Source organism: Chelonoidis abingdonii, chromosome 8, assembly GCF_003597395.2.
Source record: "Chelonoidis abingdonii isolate Lonesome George chromosome 8, CheloAbing_2.0, whole genome shotgun sequence".
NCBI classification, from domain to species: Eukaryota; Metazoa; Chordata; order Testudines; family Testudinidae; genus Chelonoidis; species Chelonoidis abingdonii.
In genome coordinates, this window is record NC_133776.1 from 3,702,701 (window position 1) to 3,717,333 (window position 14,633).

Genomic DNA, 14,633 nt, shown 5'->3' on the forward strand with positions numbered 1-14,633 from the left:
ATATCAGGCCCATATGAATCTTTAATGATAATTAACAAAACAGGATTGATTTTGCGTGCCCAATGTTAATGAAACCGCACACCTCTTCAGTTGCAACCCCCCCCCGCCCCAGAGAGGTACACCTGACTATTACCGGAGCTTTGTCAATCGTTACAGCACATGATGGCACCACTGCCTAATGTTTAACTTTAAATTATCGCAAAACTCCTTCCCAGCAACACCGTTTGTGTTAAATCTGCAAGGCCCAAAATTAATGGCGCATTTCAGCCACGGGCTGTAAACCTCCGTGACAATCTAGTAATGAATGTCAGACAAACCAGAGCTGGGCAAACAAAGCTAAAGTGCAAAGCGTTTTCCAGCTATGCTTTAGCAATAACATCTCTATGCCTCTATCCTTGGTTTCTATCTAACATTTACCTATCGATAGCAAAGCCATATGGATCTTTGGTTTCCAGATACCTTTTGCTCAAGTTATTGTTACATTATTGCCGAAAGGGATCTGGGGGTCATAGCTGATCACAAGCTAAATATGAGTGAACAGTGTAACACTGTTGCAAAAAAAGCAAACACAATTCTGGGATGTATTAGCAAGATTATTGTACGCAAGACATGAGAAGTAAATCTTCTGCTCTACTCCATGCTGATTAGGATTTAATTGGAGTATTGTATCCAGTTCTGGGCATCACATTTCAGGACAGATGTGGACAAATTGTAGAAAGTCCAAAGAAGAGCAACAAAAATGATTAAGTATCAGAGGGGTAGCCATGTTAGTCTGGATCAGTAAAAGCAGCAAAAAGTCCTGTGGCATCTTATAGACTGAGAGATATATTAGAGCATGAGCTTTCATGAGTGAATACTCACTTCGTCAGATGCATGTGACCTGCATCTGACGAAGTGGGTATTCACCCACGAAAGCTCATGCTCCAATACGTCTGTTAGTCTATAAGGTGCCACAGAACTCTTTGCTTTTTTAAAAATGATTAAAGGTCCAGAAAACATGACCTATGAGGGAAGATTAAAAAAATTGGGTTTGTTTAGTCTGGAGAAGAGAAGACTGAGAGGGGACATGATAACAGTTTTCAAGTACATAAAAGTTTGTTACAAGGAGGAGGGAGAAAAACTGTTCTCCTTAACCTCTGAGGATTGGACAAGAAGCAATGGGCTTAAATTGCAGCAAGGGCAGTTTAGGTTGAACATTAGGAAAAACTTCCTAACTGCCAGGATGATTAAACATTGGAATAAATTGCCTAGGGAGGTTGTGGAATCTCCAACATTGGGGATTTTTAAGAGCAAGTTGGACAAACACCTGTCAGGGATTGTCTAGATCAATGCTTCTCAAAGTGGTGGTCCGCGGACCGGTGCCAGTCCGCGAGCCATCGGCTGCCGGTCCGCAGCGAGTTTCCTCATAAGAGTGTCAAATAGGATAAATAATATGGCACCAGTCCCTGGCACACTGGAAAAAAAAGTGCTGTTCCCCCACATCAGATATTTTGAGAAGCTTTGGTCTAGATAATACTTAGTCCTGCCTTGAGTGCAGGGGACTGGACTAGATGACTTCTCAAGGTCCCTTCCAGGTCTATGAGTCTATGAATTTACATGCTTTACATTAATTGAAAAATTGGTGTCTTTCATACACACAGCTTTTCATGGACAATATACTATGCTCAATTTTATTATTCTACTGTAGCGCCAAGGAGCCCTAGTCTGAGTATAAGGCAAGAGATGACAGATGGCCACAGACAGATGGAGGAGCACAAGGAAACAATGAACCAATATTGGTCGGCATGATCAGCTCTGGTCTCAGTACACCACTGGTCTAACTATTATCAAGGTTTTTGTGAGCATCATGGCAAAAGCGAGTTTTAGGGAGGGTTTTGAAAGAGGACAATTAGGTAGCTTTGTGGATGTTTACGGGGGGCTCCTCCCAAGCATGAGGGATAGCATGGGAGAAAGCATGAAGTTGTTTGTTTGAAAATTGAACCAGAAGGTGAAGGAGGCTGGGATCATAGGCTGGCTGGAGGTGAGAGTCGACCTCTCGATACTGAATGAGAGATGATGGGTAGAGTGGGGCTAGGCCATGAAGGGCCTCAAAAGTGAAGACAAGCAGCTCCTGTTTGATGTGATAGAGAAGGGGGAGAAAGCGGAGGGATGCAAAGAGAGGGGTGACGTGGTCAAAGAGACAGGCATGGAAAATGATCTTTGCAGCAGCATTCTGAATGGATACCAGCAGGGCAAGACTGCATTTGTCAAGGTCAGAGAAGGACACCCGAGAACATGGGTCTAAAGGGACTTGCAAACTCCAGGAACTTACTGTCTCATGATTCTTCCCTGGGCACAAATTGTGGTTCTTCAGTGTGCATTTACATTCTGCAGTCGTCAGATCTGTGGCTCTATCAGAATGGCTAATAGATCCTGCTACACCAGAAGGGAGAATGTGCCACTGGGCTGTGTCATCTGAAGATAGCAGCTGCCTGCACTGGGTAGGAACAGGCTGAAGAAGACGAACCATCTTAACATTACATATGTATTAGGGACACTGAGGTGAGTCTTATGTCTCCCTCTGAAGTAGCTAGCATTGGCCACTGTCAGACAAGCTACTGACACTGACTAGACTGGACCCTGTCCTGTCCTGGAGGAAGGATGGGTTTATAGTTAAGGAACTGGCCTGCGAGTCAGCTGATGAGGGCTTGGTTCTGACTCCCTGAGACTTTGAGTTAGTTACTTAGTCTCTCTCTCTCTCTCTCTGCCTCAGTTCCCTATCAGTAAAATGGGCATACTTTGACTGTCTCCTCTGGCTAGGTTGTAAGCAGGTGCTGTCTCTGGCTATGTGTACATACAGCACCTGGCACAACGTACAACTGACTGGGTGGAGGTTTCTTGTAGTAATAATAAGTATGAAATTCTTACCTTGCCTGAATTCACCAAACCTCAATGATCTGGAAAAGAGAGTTTGAAATCTCACAAAAAATATTCTTCTGATATCTGTAGGGTGTTCCCCACTTCTGCTCTGCCTGGAGACAGTGCAGAAATATCCTTTCTCGTGATATTTAATTAGGCACTGCTGTGTTCAAACCAGATCAGGATGATGCCAGTCACATGACAACGAAGAACAATCAACCAAACTTTTGACTCTCAAGGTTCAGTTTCGTCTTGAGGGATGGGCCCAGATTTGGGTTGCTTTATACTTTTATCTGAAGTGGATTGCCTACTCCGGCTTGGAATTATGCCAGAATCCACCCTGAGTAAGGGGATGACACCCCTGGAGGCTCAAGAAATAGTTCTTGGTGCTTCTTTCATTGTTAGAAATTAAAGATCAATGGCATAACCCAAAGCCCTTCGAAGTCAGTGGAGATTTTTCAGTTTACTTCAGTGAGCTTTGGATCCAGCCCAAAGGAAATGCTTTCCCTCTAGCTCACAGTGGAACTACAGCTTAGTAAATATCATGCAGCCAATAAAGGCATGCTCCTTCTGAGATCATGTGCAATAAAATAATGGAACAAGGATAAAACCCCCAACGCCCAAAGCATACAAACAAAAGAAGAATATGTATCCAAAAATAAGCTCTTCGTGCCATACCCTACTCACTCTATTATGCTTATGCACTGAAGCTGATGGAACTGTTTGCGTGAGTCAAGCAAGCATGATTTTCCCCTGTTGATGTAAGCCAGCCACCCTTACTCTCTCTCGCTCATTGAAGTCAATGGGCATTACTTGGTAAGGACTCTTCCTGCGAGCTAGGCCTGCAGGATGTAGTTCCGTGTTTGAAGCAAGTCCAGGGAAATGTACAACGTTGTGTTAATATGGAACCAGGCGTTAGCAACAGGCGTTTTTGAAAGCTACAAAAGGATTGGAACATTTGCAAGGTGCTGACCTCAAACTAATATTCCTTTAGGACTCCTGGCTATTTGAGTGTGTTCATGCAAAGCAGCATTCATTCCCTGGCTATTATTCCTGAGTCACAAGGAGCTATTGGATAATGTATTCCATGGCTCAAAGGACAATTTATAGGGATGTGTAAAAGTTCCAGCTCATATGTGATCCTATAGCTGCAGCGATAAAACAGAGCCTTACAGGGGCTTCTGTTGTTAACAATGTGGAGACCCAAAGCTCAGTGTCTTACCTGGCTGATCTCAGAAATTGGAGGCCTGTGTCTGACATTATTCCAGGTAACAAAATCTTTTACTGGGGTCAGACTTTGATTGATTTTAGGGCTCTGTTGAGCATGTTTTTATTCTTGGTATAACTTGGCAATAACAACATCTGAAAAATATCTGTAAAGACCTGCCAAGCAGTTGGGATTTTATATTCAAAACCAATTCCATTGAATGTACTGATATTTTTCTTTTAGTATATGAATCCTTTTAATCAATATATGGCTGTTAAAATTAGAAAGTGCATGTCTCCAGCCGAATTAGTAGGATTTCACTGAAGACAGTTTATCTATCTATCTACAGTGTTATTCAGGTATTTATGTGTGTCAGTAACATAAGGAGTGATCGCTTCACACAGAGACGTTTAAAGAATGTGAAAGATAAGTTACATGTGTTCATTCATCCATAAAAAGCACTCACAGCCACATATGATCCTGGTGATAAACTGTCTTTGTTTTTTTCACCTGCTTTCCTCATAATTGGCAGAAGTGAGGCAAACAATTAAAAAATGATACCCCACTATGTGTGTGAGACTTGGCAGATGAGCACAATTTGAAAAGGGCACGTCTGGAAAAGTTCAGTTTGAATTCTCAGTCTCTTTCTGTTTCCCGTTTCATTTTAAACCCTCCATGAAATTTCATAGATAATGTTTTATCTTACACTCAAAGCCTTTTGTTATACCTGGGAACTGATTCTGCTCCTATTAAGGTTAATGGCAATGCAGACAGGAGTGGGCCCATTATAGAGCCATGTAAGATGATTTATTGCTGTTCGGGGTGTTGCTAGGATTGTACAACATGGCTCTTACACTGATCCCCGCTAATTAGAAATGTGATACGTGATCTGTCCAAATAGAAATCTGTCTTATATGCAAAAGAGCTTTTCAGTTTTGACTCAAAGGAGGACACAGATTTATATGCCTGTCAGACACATGTAAAAAGAAATATGAAGTATAGCAATTATCTGCAAATTATGCATCATTTTTATTTAAGAACTGAATCTAATTTGTCACATTTTATTTATACTGTACCATTATTTTACTGCAATTTGATACTTGATTTATTTTTTTCTGCAACAGAGCTGGAAAATATGTCCAAAAATTTCCCCTGATATTCATTTGAGATTTTAAATGGATTTGATTCAGCTTGTGCTTATCAACTGTTTTGTTCACTTTTCACAGATAAGTTGGAAAATGCAGTTAGTGGCAGGAATGTTTGCCAGATTGAAATGAATGTTATAAAATATTCCCCCAAAGCAACTTTCAGATTCATAGTTGCAAAGCTTCACACCAAAGACCTGATTCTAACAGTTGCACAGTCCTCCAATCATGGAACAGAAACATTCCGAAATGACTCAAATCACAAATATTGAACATTCACAATAAAAGTTTTGCAAAGGAGCTACACACCCACAATTATTCACAGACACTGTTCAGCAACCGATTTTGAATAGCAAATCAATGCCAGTGTTGTAAACATTTCTGATTATGCTTGTTCATATCTCTTTGCTCTTGGACTTTGGCATGTCACTTAGCAAAAACATATGTCACCCATTAGCACTAAACATCTGAACAGGATGTCTTTCTCCCAGCTTTTATTAGAACACTAAGGATCTGAGCAAACTAGATGGCAGACTTTCTGCTGATTTCCACAGGAGCTGGATCAGGCCACTAACAGAAAAAACTACGGGCCCAATCCAAGAAACTTTATCAAGGCTCTTATTCTTCTTTAGTTCGGGAGACAAAATCAATGGGACTGGTCACGCAAGTAACAGTCACAAGATCAGGCCCTGAATTTGTCTATAGGTACTTTTCAGTTCAAATAGAAAAGGATTCTATTAACAAGATACTGTATTTGCTCTGACTGGTTTCCACGTGTGTTTCAGTTAGCAGACTCTGATCCGAAATGTGAACCTGATGAACTGTAAGTACTCACTCTCCACATGCTCACTGGTTATTATTTTGGATTTGGAATTTTACAGGCAATGCAAAGTAAGGAAAACACAAAATAATCTATATGCTCTAAATAAGAGTACCGTGTTCATACCATTAATATAAAAAGGGATAGCAAGCATGCTAGCTATCTGAGCTTAATTTTTCTTCAGAAAGAGAGAGATACAATGGGGAGATACCCAGCTGTTTCTTATGATAATGTATAATTTTGTTGTTTTGTTAACATAGAGAGAACAATTGCAATGTACAATGTATTTGAAGGAAAATAGTTATACACATTTGATTTAAACACATCCCACTAATTAAATGTTGTACCACTATAAATTTGTTAATGGTGCTGGTTCTTCCACCACTCAAATTAAGGACAGCACTTCAGCTGATTTCATGTCACTGGGCTCAGCGCTGTCCCAACATGTTGTCTGTTTCTTTAATTGCTAGATGTGTTAATTACAATGAGGAGCGCCTCAGTGCCTGGTATGTCTGGTAAGTACTGAGCCATTCTTAAGACAGAATTGGCGAAAAAAAGAATGTATTGATATATAGACAAGAAAGCTGAGTGAATAATTAACCAAACCAAAAAATTCAAAATCATTTAATTTGGGGTAGAACCAAAATTAAAATGTTTTTGGTTTTGCGAGGTTTGGGTTTGGTTTTGTTTTTATGTTTTGGGGTGTTTTTGCCCTTAAAAAAGAAATTGAGTTAAATTTCTAAATAAAACGCCATTTTGAAACAAAAAGTTGCCAGGTTTCATTTGGGATATGTGGGAATGTACTGTTTTGACTTTTTCTAATTTTTTTTCATTTTTTATTTGACTGACAGTATTTGCCAAATTTGACCTGAAACTGCATTTTTCAGCAAATAAAATATTTGACTGAAAAATTTCACCTAGCTTCTAAGAGATATGGAGAGAGCAATCGATAACAAGGAACATTTGTCCTCACATTTCACCTGAATTTTCTGTGCTTAAACCCGTTATTTTGTGTTCTGCCCTGACTGGATCATTTCTCCTCATCCCTTTTACTGTTTGCGGACAGCAGAGCTGATCAGCTGAGCGTTTTTAATGGAAAAAAATCAAAATTCTTAATGAAAAGTGTTTTTGCAGAAATTCTGAATTTTCAGAAAAAGCCAGCCAGATGGGAGGGCCTGATCCTAGGCACAGGAGCAATCAATGGGACTTTGGCCATTGGCTGCAACAGTTTGTGCAACTCTGGTTAAAAAAAAAAACTGCCACTCTCCCCCTTCCCCCCCCAAAAAAAGTTTTGCCAAAAATGTTTTGAAGTTTTTTGTGCAAGAGAATTTCAATAATTGGACCAACTTTGCCCTTCTCCTAGTTAGCAGGTCTCTTCTCACTCCCCCAAAACCTGCCCTCCTGCCTTCACTTCTGAAACTGTTTGCAGTTGCCACCTGCTGTTGATTGTTCCATGTCTATGTCTCTGCTTCAGGTTATTGATCTTGTTCTTTCTGGCCATGATCCTGTCCTGTGGGATTCTCTTCTGCCTGCAGTACTGGCTGAAACGGCGGAGCAACTTCCCTTCCCGGCGCACGCTCGCCATCTTTGCGCTCAGTGACTCCGATTCTCTTGGTGGTTAGTTTCCATCTAGATCTTTGCGGGGCTTCTTGTCGCTAAACCTGCTCCTGTAGGGTCCAACCCAAATTCAGTGGCAGGGCCATAGTTCCCTGACTCGGCAGGTAAAGTGATGCTGCGTTCAATCCAGTGATCTGGCCTCCCACCCAGATGAGAGTTACTGCCCTGGGCTTCCTTCCTGGAGAGCTGTCCATCTCATGGGGCATTTAAAACAATCATTAGGCCTCATATTCATTGGAATATTGTCACAAGGGAACACGGGCACTGGGTTAATTGGTCCCAGCCCCTCTCAAAATGGACCCAGGGCTGGTCTCCTACAGTATCTGGGGGTATCTCCATTAGCTTCAATAGGCATTGGATCAGATCTTAAATGAGCGCCCCTCAGAAGAAACCCCAAGGATGTCCCATCAGACCGAGTGCATGAGCCCTGATAATCCAAGAGGAAAGCCTGGTAGCTTTCTGGGTCAGGGGTTCAGAGCAAACACTAGGCTGTCTGGGGCAATCACACCAAACCAAACACTTGACTCTTCTAGTGTTGGCAGATTGAATTCAGAGCTTCCCAGCCCACAATGTATAGTTAGCTGGTCCCAGAGCCCTGAGATGCAGCTGCTGCATGTGCATGGCAGATTTCTCTTGTAATTTTCTTTCAAGTGACAGGAACCATGTGATACTTCAATATCTCAAGCTAATGTAGCTCTCACGTCATCATCATCGTCCTCTCCCCTCCCCCCCCCCCCACACAGTCACCTCGGTCCCCCATGTGTGGTTTCACTCAAGGCTCGCGTATGGTTACCAAGAAAAGCTCCATTTTTCTCTTCCCAGTAAGTGAAACTTCTCCATATGCCTTTTCTGGAGTCCATGCCCACTCTCCAAACCCAGAGCTGTGCCCTTCTCCCGCCCTGCACGTCGGCAGCAGGGGGACTGGATCGCTTCCTTCCTACGAGGATATTATGACGGCAGGCAAACACTAGGGGCCTGATTCATACCTCCCTGTGTTACTCCAGATCTACACCAGTGTGAGAACAGAATCAGCCATGAGGCTGAAGAGGAGACAGAGGAAGTATTTTATTTTTAAATTAAAAGGGGGAACAAAATGCTAATAGAATCACACCCACTTTCCCGTTACACTCCAAAGGACTCTATTGCAGAGAGGAAGTTTTCACCTTCCTTGCAGGCTCAAGATCTGGATCTGAAGTTCAGGATCCTCCAAAGTTTAGATCTGTCTGTACCCAACATTTTTGATTCAACCTGAACATTTAGCCTATTTAATATCCTAATTCCTCCCATGTACTTGCAGCTCCCTGCCTTTCAGGAGCAAAGGCTAAGACATGACTAGGCAGCAGCTTCTCAAGTTGGAAATAGATGGGTTTGCTTCAGTCAATTGGCACCAAGCCAGCATGGCACCAGGCAGCGTTAGAGTTACACTGTTATACTGTGAAGTGTGATGTAAATATTCCCCATGTAAGTGATGGACTGTTTGCCTCCCATGAAATGCGTAGTATGGTTTAAAAGATACAGACAGTGGAAAAGTGCAGCAGCTTGAAAGGCGGCAGAGGGTCTCTTCAACTGGAACCAAATTAAAATGTTGCTCTGGTTATTTTCAGTTGACGTAAATACTCTTGATTTCAGTATTAATATTGTGCCTGTCTAGGGTGACCAGATGTCCTGATTTTATAGGGACAGTCCCAATTTTTGGGTCTTTTTCTTATATAGGCTCCTATTACCCCCCACTCCTTGTCCCAATTTTTGACATTTGCTGTCTGGTCACCCTGTGCCTGTCTCCGCTTCGGTATCTGTCATAACCAGAAAAGAATGGCGCTCAGCACTGCAGCTCTGTGTGCCGGCCCAGCCCCAAAGGCCAAAGGGGACCAGCATCTGAGACCACTGCCTGCTTTCCCATTGCCACATTCCAGGTCGGTTGACTTCCTAAATTCACCAGTGCTGAGATCCAAGATTCTGGTTTTGGCTTTGAAATAACAATAGTTTATAAGTAATCAAACAGAGCGAGCTCCATAGGTGGTCTGTATTTTATTCTGCACAAAGCATTATTGACTTATAATTATTCACTTGGTTCTAAATATGTTGCTTCTTTTAATTTCATTGAATGTCACCTTCTAGTCATATTACTGGAGAGGCTAACAAGCAAAGAGGGTCCAGTTTTCACAATACATCCTCATTTTGAACACATTCAATAATTCACGTTCCTGGTAAAGAGGGTGACTCTTCTCTCCAATGTCCAGGAGAGGGCGATACAGACTATCAACAGTGATTAAGGGGCTTTTTGGTTACATCAAAATTGAGCTCGCCACAGAGAACAGGTTATGGTTGCCGTGTTATTGTGCGGGTTTAAAATTTGGTTTGTTTCACATTTTGGTGCTTTTGTTATTCGAAAAATAAAATGGTTTAATCCAATTGTGTTCAGTGGCATGCTTGCCCTGCAGTAATAACCCCCACAGTGCTACAGGATAAAGAAAATGAGCCAAAGGGAATCACAGAAATAGGCTGTGATGTATTCATGATTGTGAGATGACATATGTGACCACAATACATCCAGGCAGCCTGCTTTAACACTGGGGAGCAGCTTATGGGGGAAAGGTCCACCCACTGAAGGGCTCAATGAGATTGTTTGAGGTGTTTTTATTTCACCGGGCCGGTGAGGAAGGCCTTGGGCCATGGTATCTTGCTGCCCTTATCTGGCTCACTGATCTGAAATTCCCAGCCCACAAGAGCCAGGTATGCTTCACACTGGTCTCTACTTCACTAGATTATCTACAGGGGGAAGGTCATCAGAGGCAAATACCAGAAGGATACTGGTGACAGCTGGGAAGTGAGTAGGGAAACTTGCATTTTGCTCTGAGGCTGGGAGTTCCTTTCCCAGATCGGCAGAAGAGCTCTGTGTAGCTCGAAACGTATCTCTCACACCAACAGAAGTTGGTCCAATAAAAATATATATACAGGGTCGCCCAGAGGGGCGGCAAGAGGGGCAATTTGCCCCAGGCAAACCAGTGGATCCTGCAGGGGCCCCCACGAGAGTTTTTTGGGGGCCCCAGAGCAGGGTCCTTCACTCGCTCCAAGGGGCCTGGAAAACTCTTGCGGGGCCTGGGCCCCCAGATTTTTTTCCGCTCCCGGTCTTCGCCGGCGGGGGGGTCCTCTCGCTCTGGGATTGAAGGACCCCCCGCCGGAGAATTACCGCTGAAGCGGGACCCACCGCCGAAGTGCAGCCTGGTCTTTGGCGGCAATTCAGCGGCGGGGGGGCCCCCGCCGCAAATCTTCAGGGCACTTCGGCAATGGGTCCTGGAACGGAAGGGCCCCCCGCCGCCGAATTACCGCCGAAGCAGGGGCCCCTCGCTACTGAAGACCCCAGGCCCCCGGAATCCTCTGGGCGGCCCTGTATATATATTCCCTCCCCCAGCTTGCACCTCTAAGGAAACTCAATGCAGTAATGTCAGGTTTTGACATTCTACCCTGCCTGGTTTGGGCATATAACTTCTCACACTCACAGACACACATCTGCTCATACTGGCAACCTCCACACTTCAAGCCGGATCAGGATGCACTTCAGGATGAGCTCAGTTCCCACCAGGGTATTGCAGCATGGGGAAAGTGGCCATTGTCACTCGCCATGCTGCACATGTACAGTGCACAAACGGAAGACCTTCCTCTCCAGAGTTGTCAGTCTATCTCCTTCCACCAGCATAACATTGCGGGAGGGCTGAGCATTTGTTCCCATGAAAAGTGCACCAGGGCATGGATCCAAGAGGGTCTGAGCAGTAAGGAATTTTCCTCCTCATCGATGAGCTTGGTGTGGACCAGCTACATCGCTTATGACCAGGGGTTCGTCGTAATAGCTGGAATCTCTATGTGCCCCACAAGAAGCAGTGTGGGGTAATGGGTAAGGCACTGGGTTCAGAGCCAACATACCTGGGCGTCTATTCCTCACTCTGCAACAGCTATGATGTGTTACCTTGGTCATGTCACTGTCCTGTGCCTAAGTTTCCCCATCTGTAAAATGGGGATGATGACAGTTGCTTTCTTTTAAGAATGACTGTTACTCTCACTTACTTACCTGGAGGCATTTAGGTGTGTGGATCCAACCAGTAGCAGCTCCATTGGTGCACTCCTTCGGTCAGTCCCAGGCCCTTCTGAGCTGCCCCAGAGCAGCATGGGTGGATTGAGTTCCCTAGGTGGTCTCTCCAGAGAACAGTCACTTTGCTTTGGGCTTTATGTCCCCATGCAGCACTCAGCCCCCGAGGAAGGTATTTCTTTTTGGCTGAGCAATGTTTCCAAGAGTTACACTGGAAGATGAGACATTTTTTATAAAGTATCAGCTGAAAAATCCCTGTCTTTCAGATGTAATAGTGCTGGCGCTCCATAACTGCCTTCCAACTACCATAACGAACAATGCAACGAAATGGAAATCATGTGAAAAAACCATGGAAGGCAATAAGAGGGTGAATATTTTGCCTTTGGGATCCGCTGTTGCTAAGTTTTGATAGTGGGTAAATAACGAATTGTAGAAGGATTAATTTCCTGGGTCCAGGAAGGCTGGCACAAGGAAAGCTGCATAGCGAGGCTTTCACTTCATCGCTCCATTCAAGGATTGAATTACAAAGTCATAAATAAAGTCATTTGCATGGAAAAGCCACAGTGGCCTTTTGGATCTGATGCAAAATGGAGCAAAATCGAATACAGGCTGAACATGTTGGGGAGATGTTTCCAAAGAGAAAATAAGAACATAGGAACGGTCATACTGGGTCAGACCAAAGGTCCATCTAGCCCAGTGTCCTGTCTTCTGACAGTGGCCAATGCCAGGTGCCCCAGAGGGAATGAATAGAACAGGGAATCATCAAGTGACTCATCCTCTGTCGCCCATTCCCAGCTTCTGGCAAACAGAGGCTAGGGACACCATTCCTGCCTATTCTGGCTAATAGCCATTGGTGGACCGATCATCCATTAACTTATCTACTTATTTCTTGAACCCTGTTATAATCTTGGCCTTCACAGCATCCTCTGGCAAAGAGTTCCACAGACTGACTGTGAGTTGTGTGGAAAAATACTTCCTTATGATTGTTTTCAATCTGCTGCCTATTAATTTCATTTGGTGACCCCTAGTTCTTGTGTTATGAGGAGGAGTAAATAACACTTCCTTATTTACTTTCTCCACACCAGTCATGATTTTACAGACCTATATCATATCCCCCCTTAATCACCTCTTTTCCAAGCTGAAAAGTCCCAGTCTTATTAATCTCTCCTCATACGGCAGTTGTTCCATATCTCTAAGTATTTTTGTTGCCCTTTTCAGAATCTTTTACAGTTCCAATATATCTTTTTTGAGATGGGGTGACCACATCTGCACGCAGTATTCAAGCTGTGAGCACACCATGGATTTCTCTAGAGGCAATATGATATTTTCTATCCTATTATCTATCCCTTTCTTAATGATTCCTGGCATTCTGTTTGCTTTTTTGACTGCCGCTGCACATTGAGTGGATGCTTTCAGAGAACTATCCACAATGACTCCAAGATCTCTTTCTTGAGTGGTAACAGCTAATTTAGACCCCATCATTTGATATATATAGTTGGGATGATGTTTTCCAATGTGCATTACTTTGCATTTACTTCAAAAATCAATCAAGAATGACAAGCAACATGTAAAAAAACCAGGAAATAACAGAAATGCTCGTTGATCTGTTTTCCAGTTCAATCTGAAGACTCAGTATTATAGTCTGGAATGATTGGTTTGATGGTGTCTTTTTGGGTAGAGGGAGAGGATGAGGAATCAATTTTGCAGGGCAGACGTAGGTGGCTGTTCTTCTCTGGGCCATGAGATGTCAGGATTTCCAGCTTTTTTGCAACATGAACTGAAGACGCTAATCAAAGTACCGTACAGGCTCAACCTTGTAAGTGCGAACTGGCGACCCTTGGAAAAGTGCCCTCCACGCCCATTGGCAGTGCTGAGCCCCACAGGATCCAGCGCTATGGGAGATCTGTCGAGTTGCATGCTGCAAAGAAGCCAAAACATGTTTTTCTTTGGTTCCTTTCTATCGAAACTAAGGCCGTGATTCTGCCATGATCCCCCTGCCACCAGATACTTGCAGCACCCAAAGAGAGCTCCATTGAAGTCAGCTGGATCCACACAGCACAGGGGCTCAAGTATCTCTTAATAGTGCTTTGAATCTATAAAAGGGTAGTGTTGTCTATTGATGTGCACATGAAACTGAGAGACAGGAGCACCTGGAGTCTAGCTCCAGTTCTGACACTGATTTTTTCTTTAGCCTTGGACTAGTCACTTGCCACCTGCCTCAGCTTTCCCCTCTGTAAAATGGGGACAATAGAACTCACCTGCCTATTAAGAGGTTGAATTTCCTAATACTTGTGAAGCTTTGAAGAAAAAATCACTCCCAGTGCTAAGCGGTATTATTGATTATTATATATTTGTTCATTATTATTAAATGCTGTCAGCATCTGCAGGATGAACTCAATATCCTGGCGATCTTAACAGGTAAAAAGTTGTTTGGTTTCCCATTTAAAGAAGTGGGGCAGCCAGGGCCTGTTGTTTAGTCATTGTGTTATACAAACTAATCTCATTTATACTTCTGCACATTCTTGGGACTCATCGATGCAGAAAGCAGCCTGTATGAATGCTTCTTCCCTATGGGTTTTCTTTTCAGAAGCATTGACCCTTTGGAAACATTAAGAACAGATTAAAAAACATGGATTCAACTAAAGCTCACAGCAAAGGCTCCTAGATCTTGAAAAGCAAGTGACGGTGATATGCAGTGGGATCCAGTGTTAGCAATCAGAGATCAAACCTCTTCCTAAAGCCTCTTCCTATTTGTGCTGCTGCCTTTTGCCCCTCATTTCCAGGAGGGACATTATCTATATCACACAGATCATGATCTAGCAGAACTATCACCTGAGCACCTCTCCTCCTCTCCCACCACCA

General features: G+C 43.4%; 1 protein-coding gene across 1 annotated transcript; it reads left to right on the top strand.

The window, feature by feature from the left end:
- Window positions 1-4,091: 4,091 nt before the first annotated feature.
- TMEM207 (transmembrane protein 207) lies at window positions 4,092-8,658 on the top strand. Its single transcript, XM_032777370.1, has 5 exons — window positions 4,092-4,166; window positions 6,036-6,073; window positions 6,541-6,585; window positions 7,545-7,687; window positions 8,510-8,658. Exons 1-5 carry the CDS (start codon window positions 4,092-4,094, stop codon window positions 8,656-8,658), a joined length of 450 nt encoding a protein of 149 aa, XP_032633261.1.
- Window positions 8,659-14,633: the final 5,975 nt, after the last annotated feature.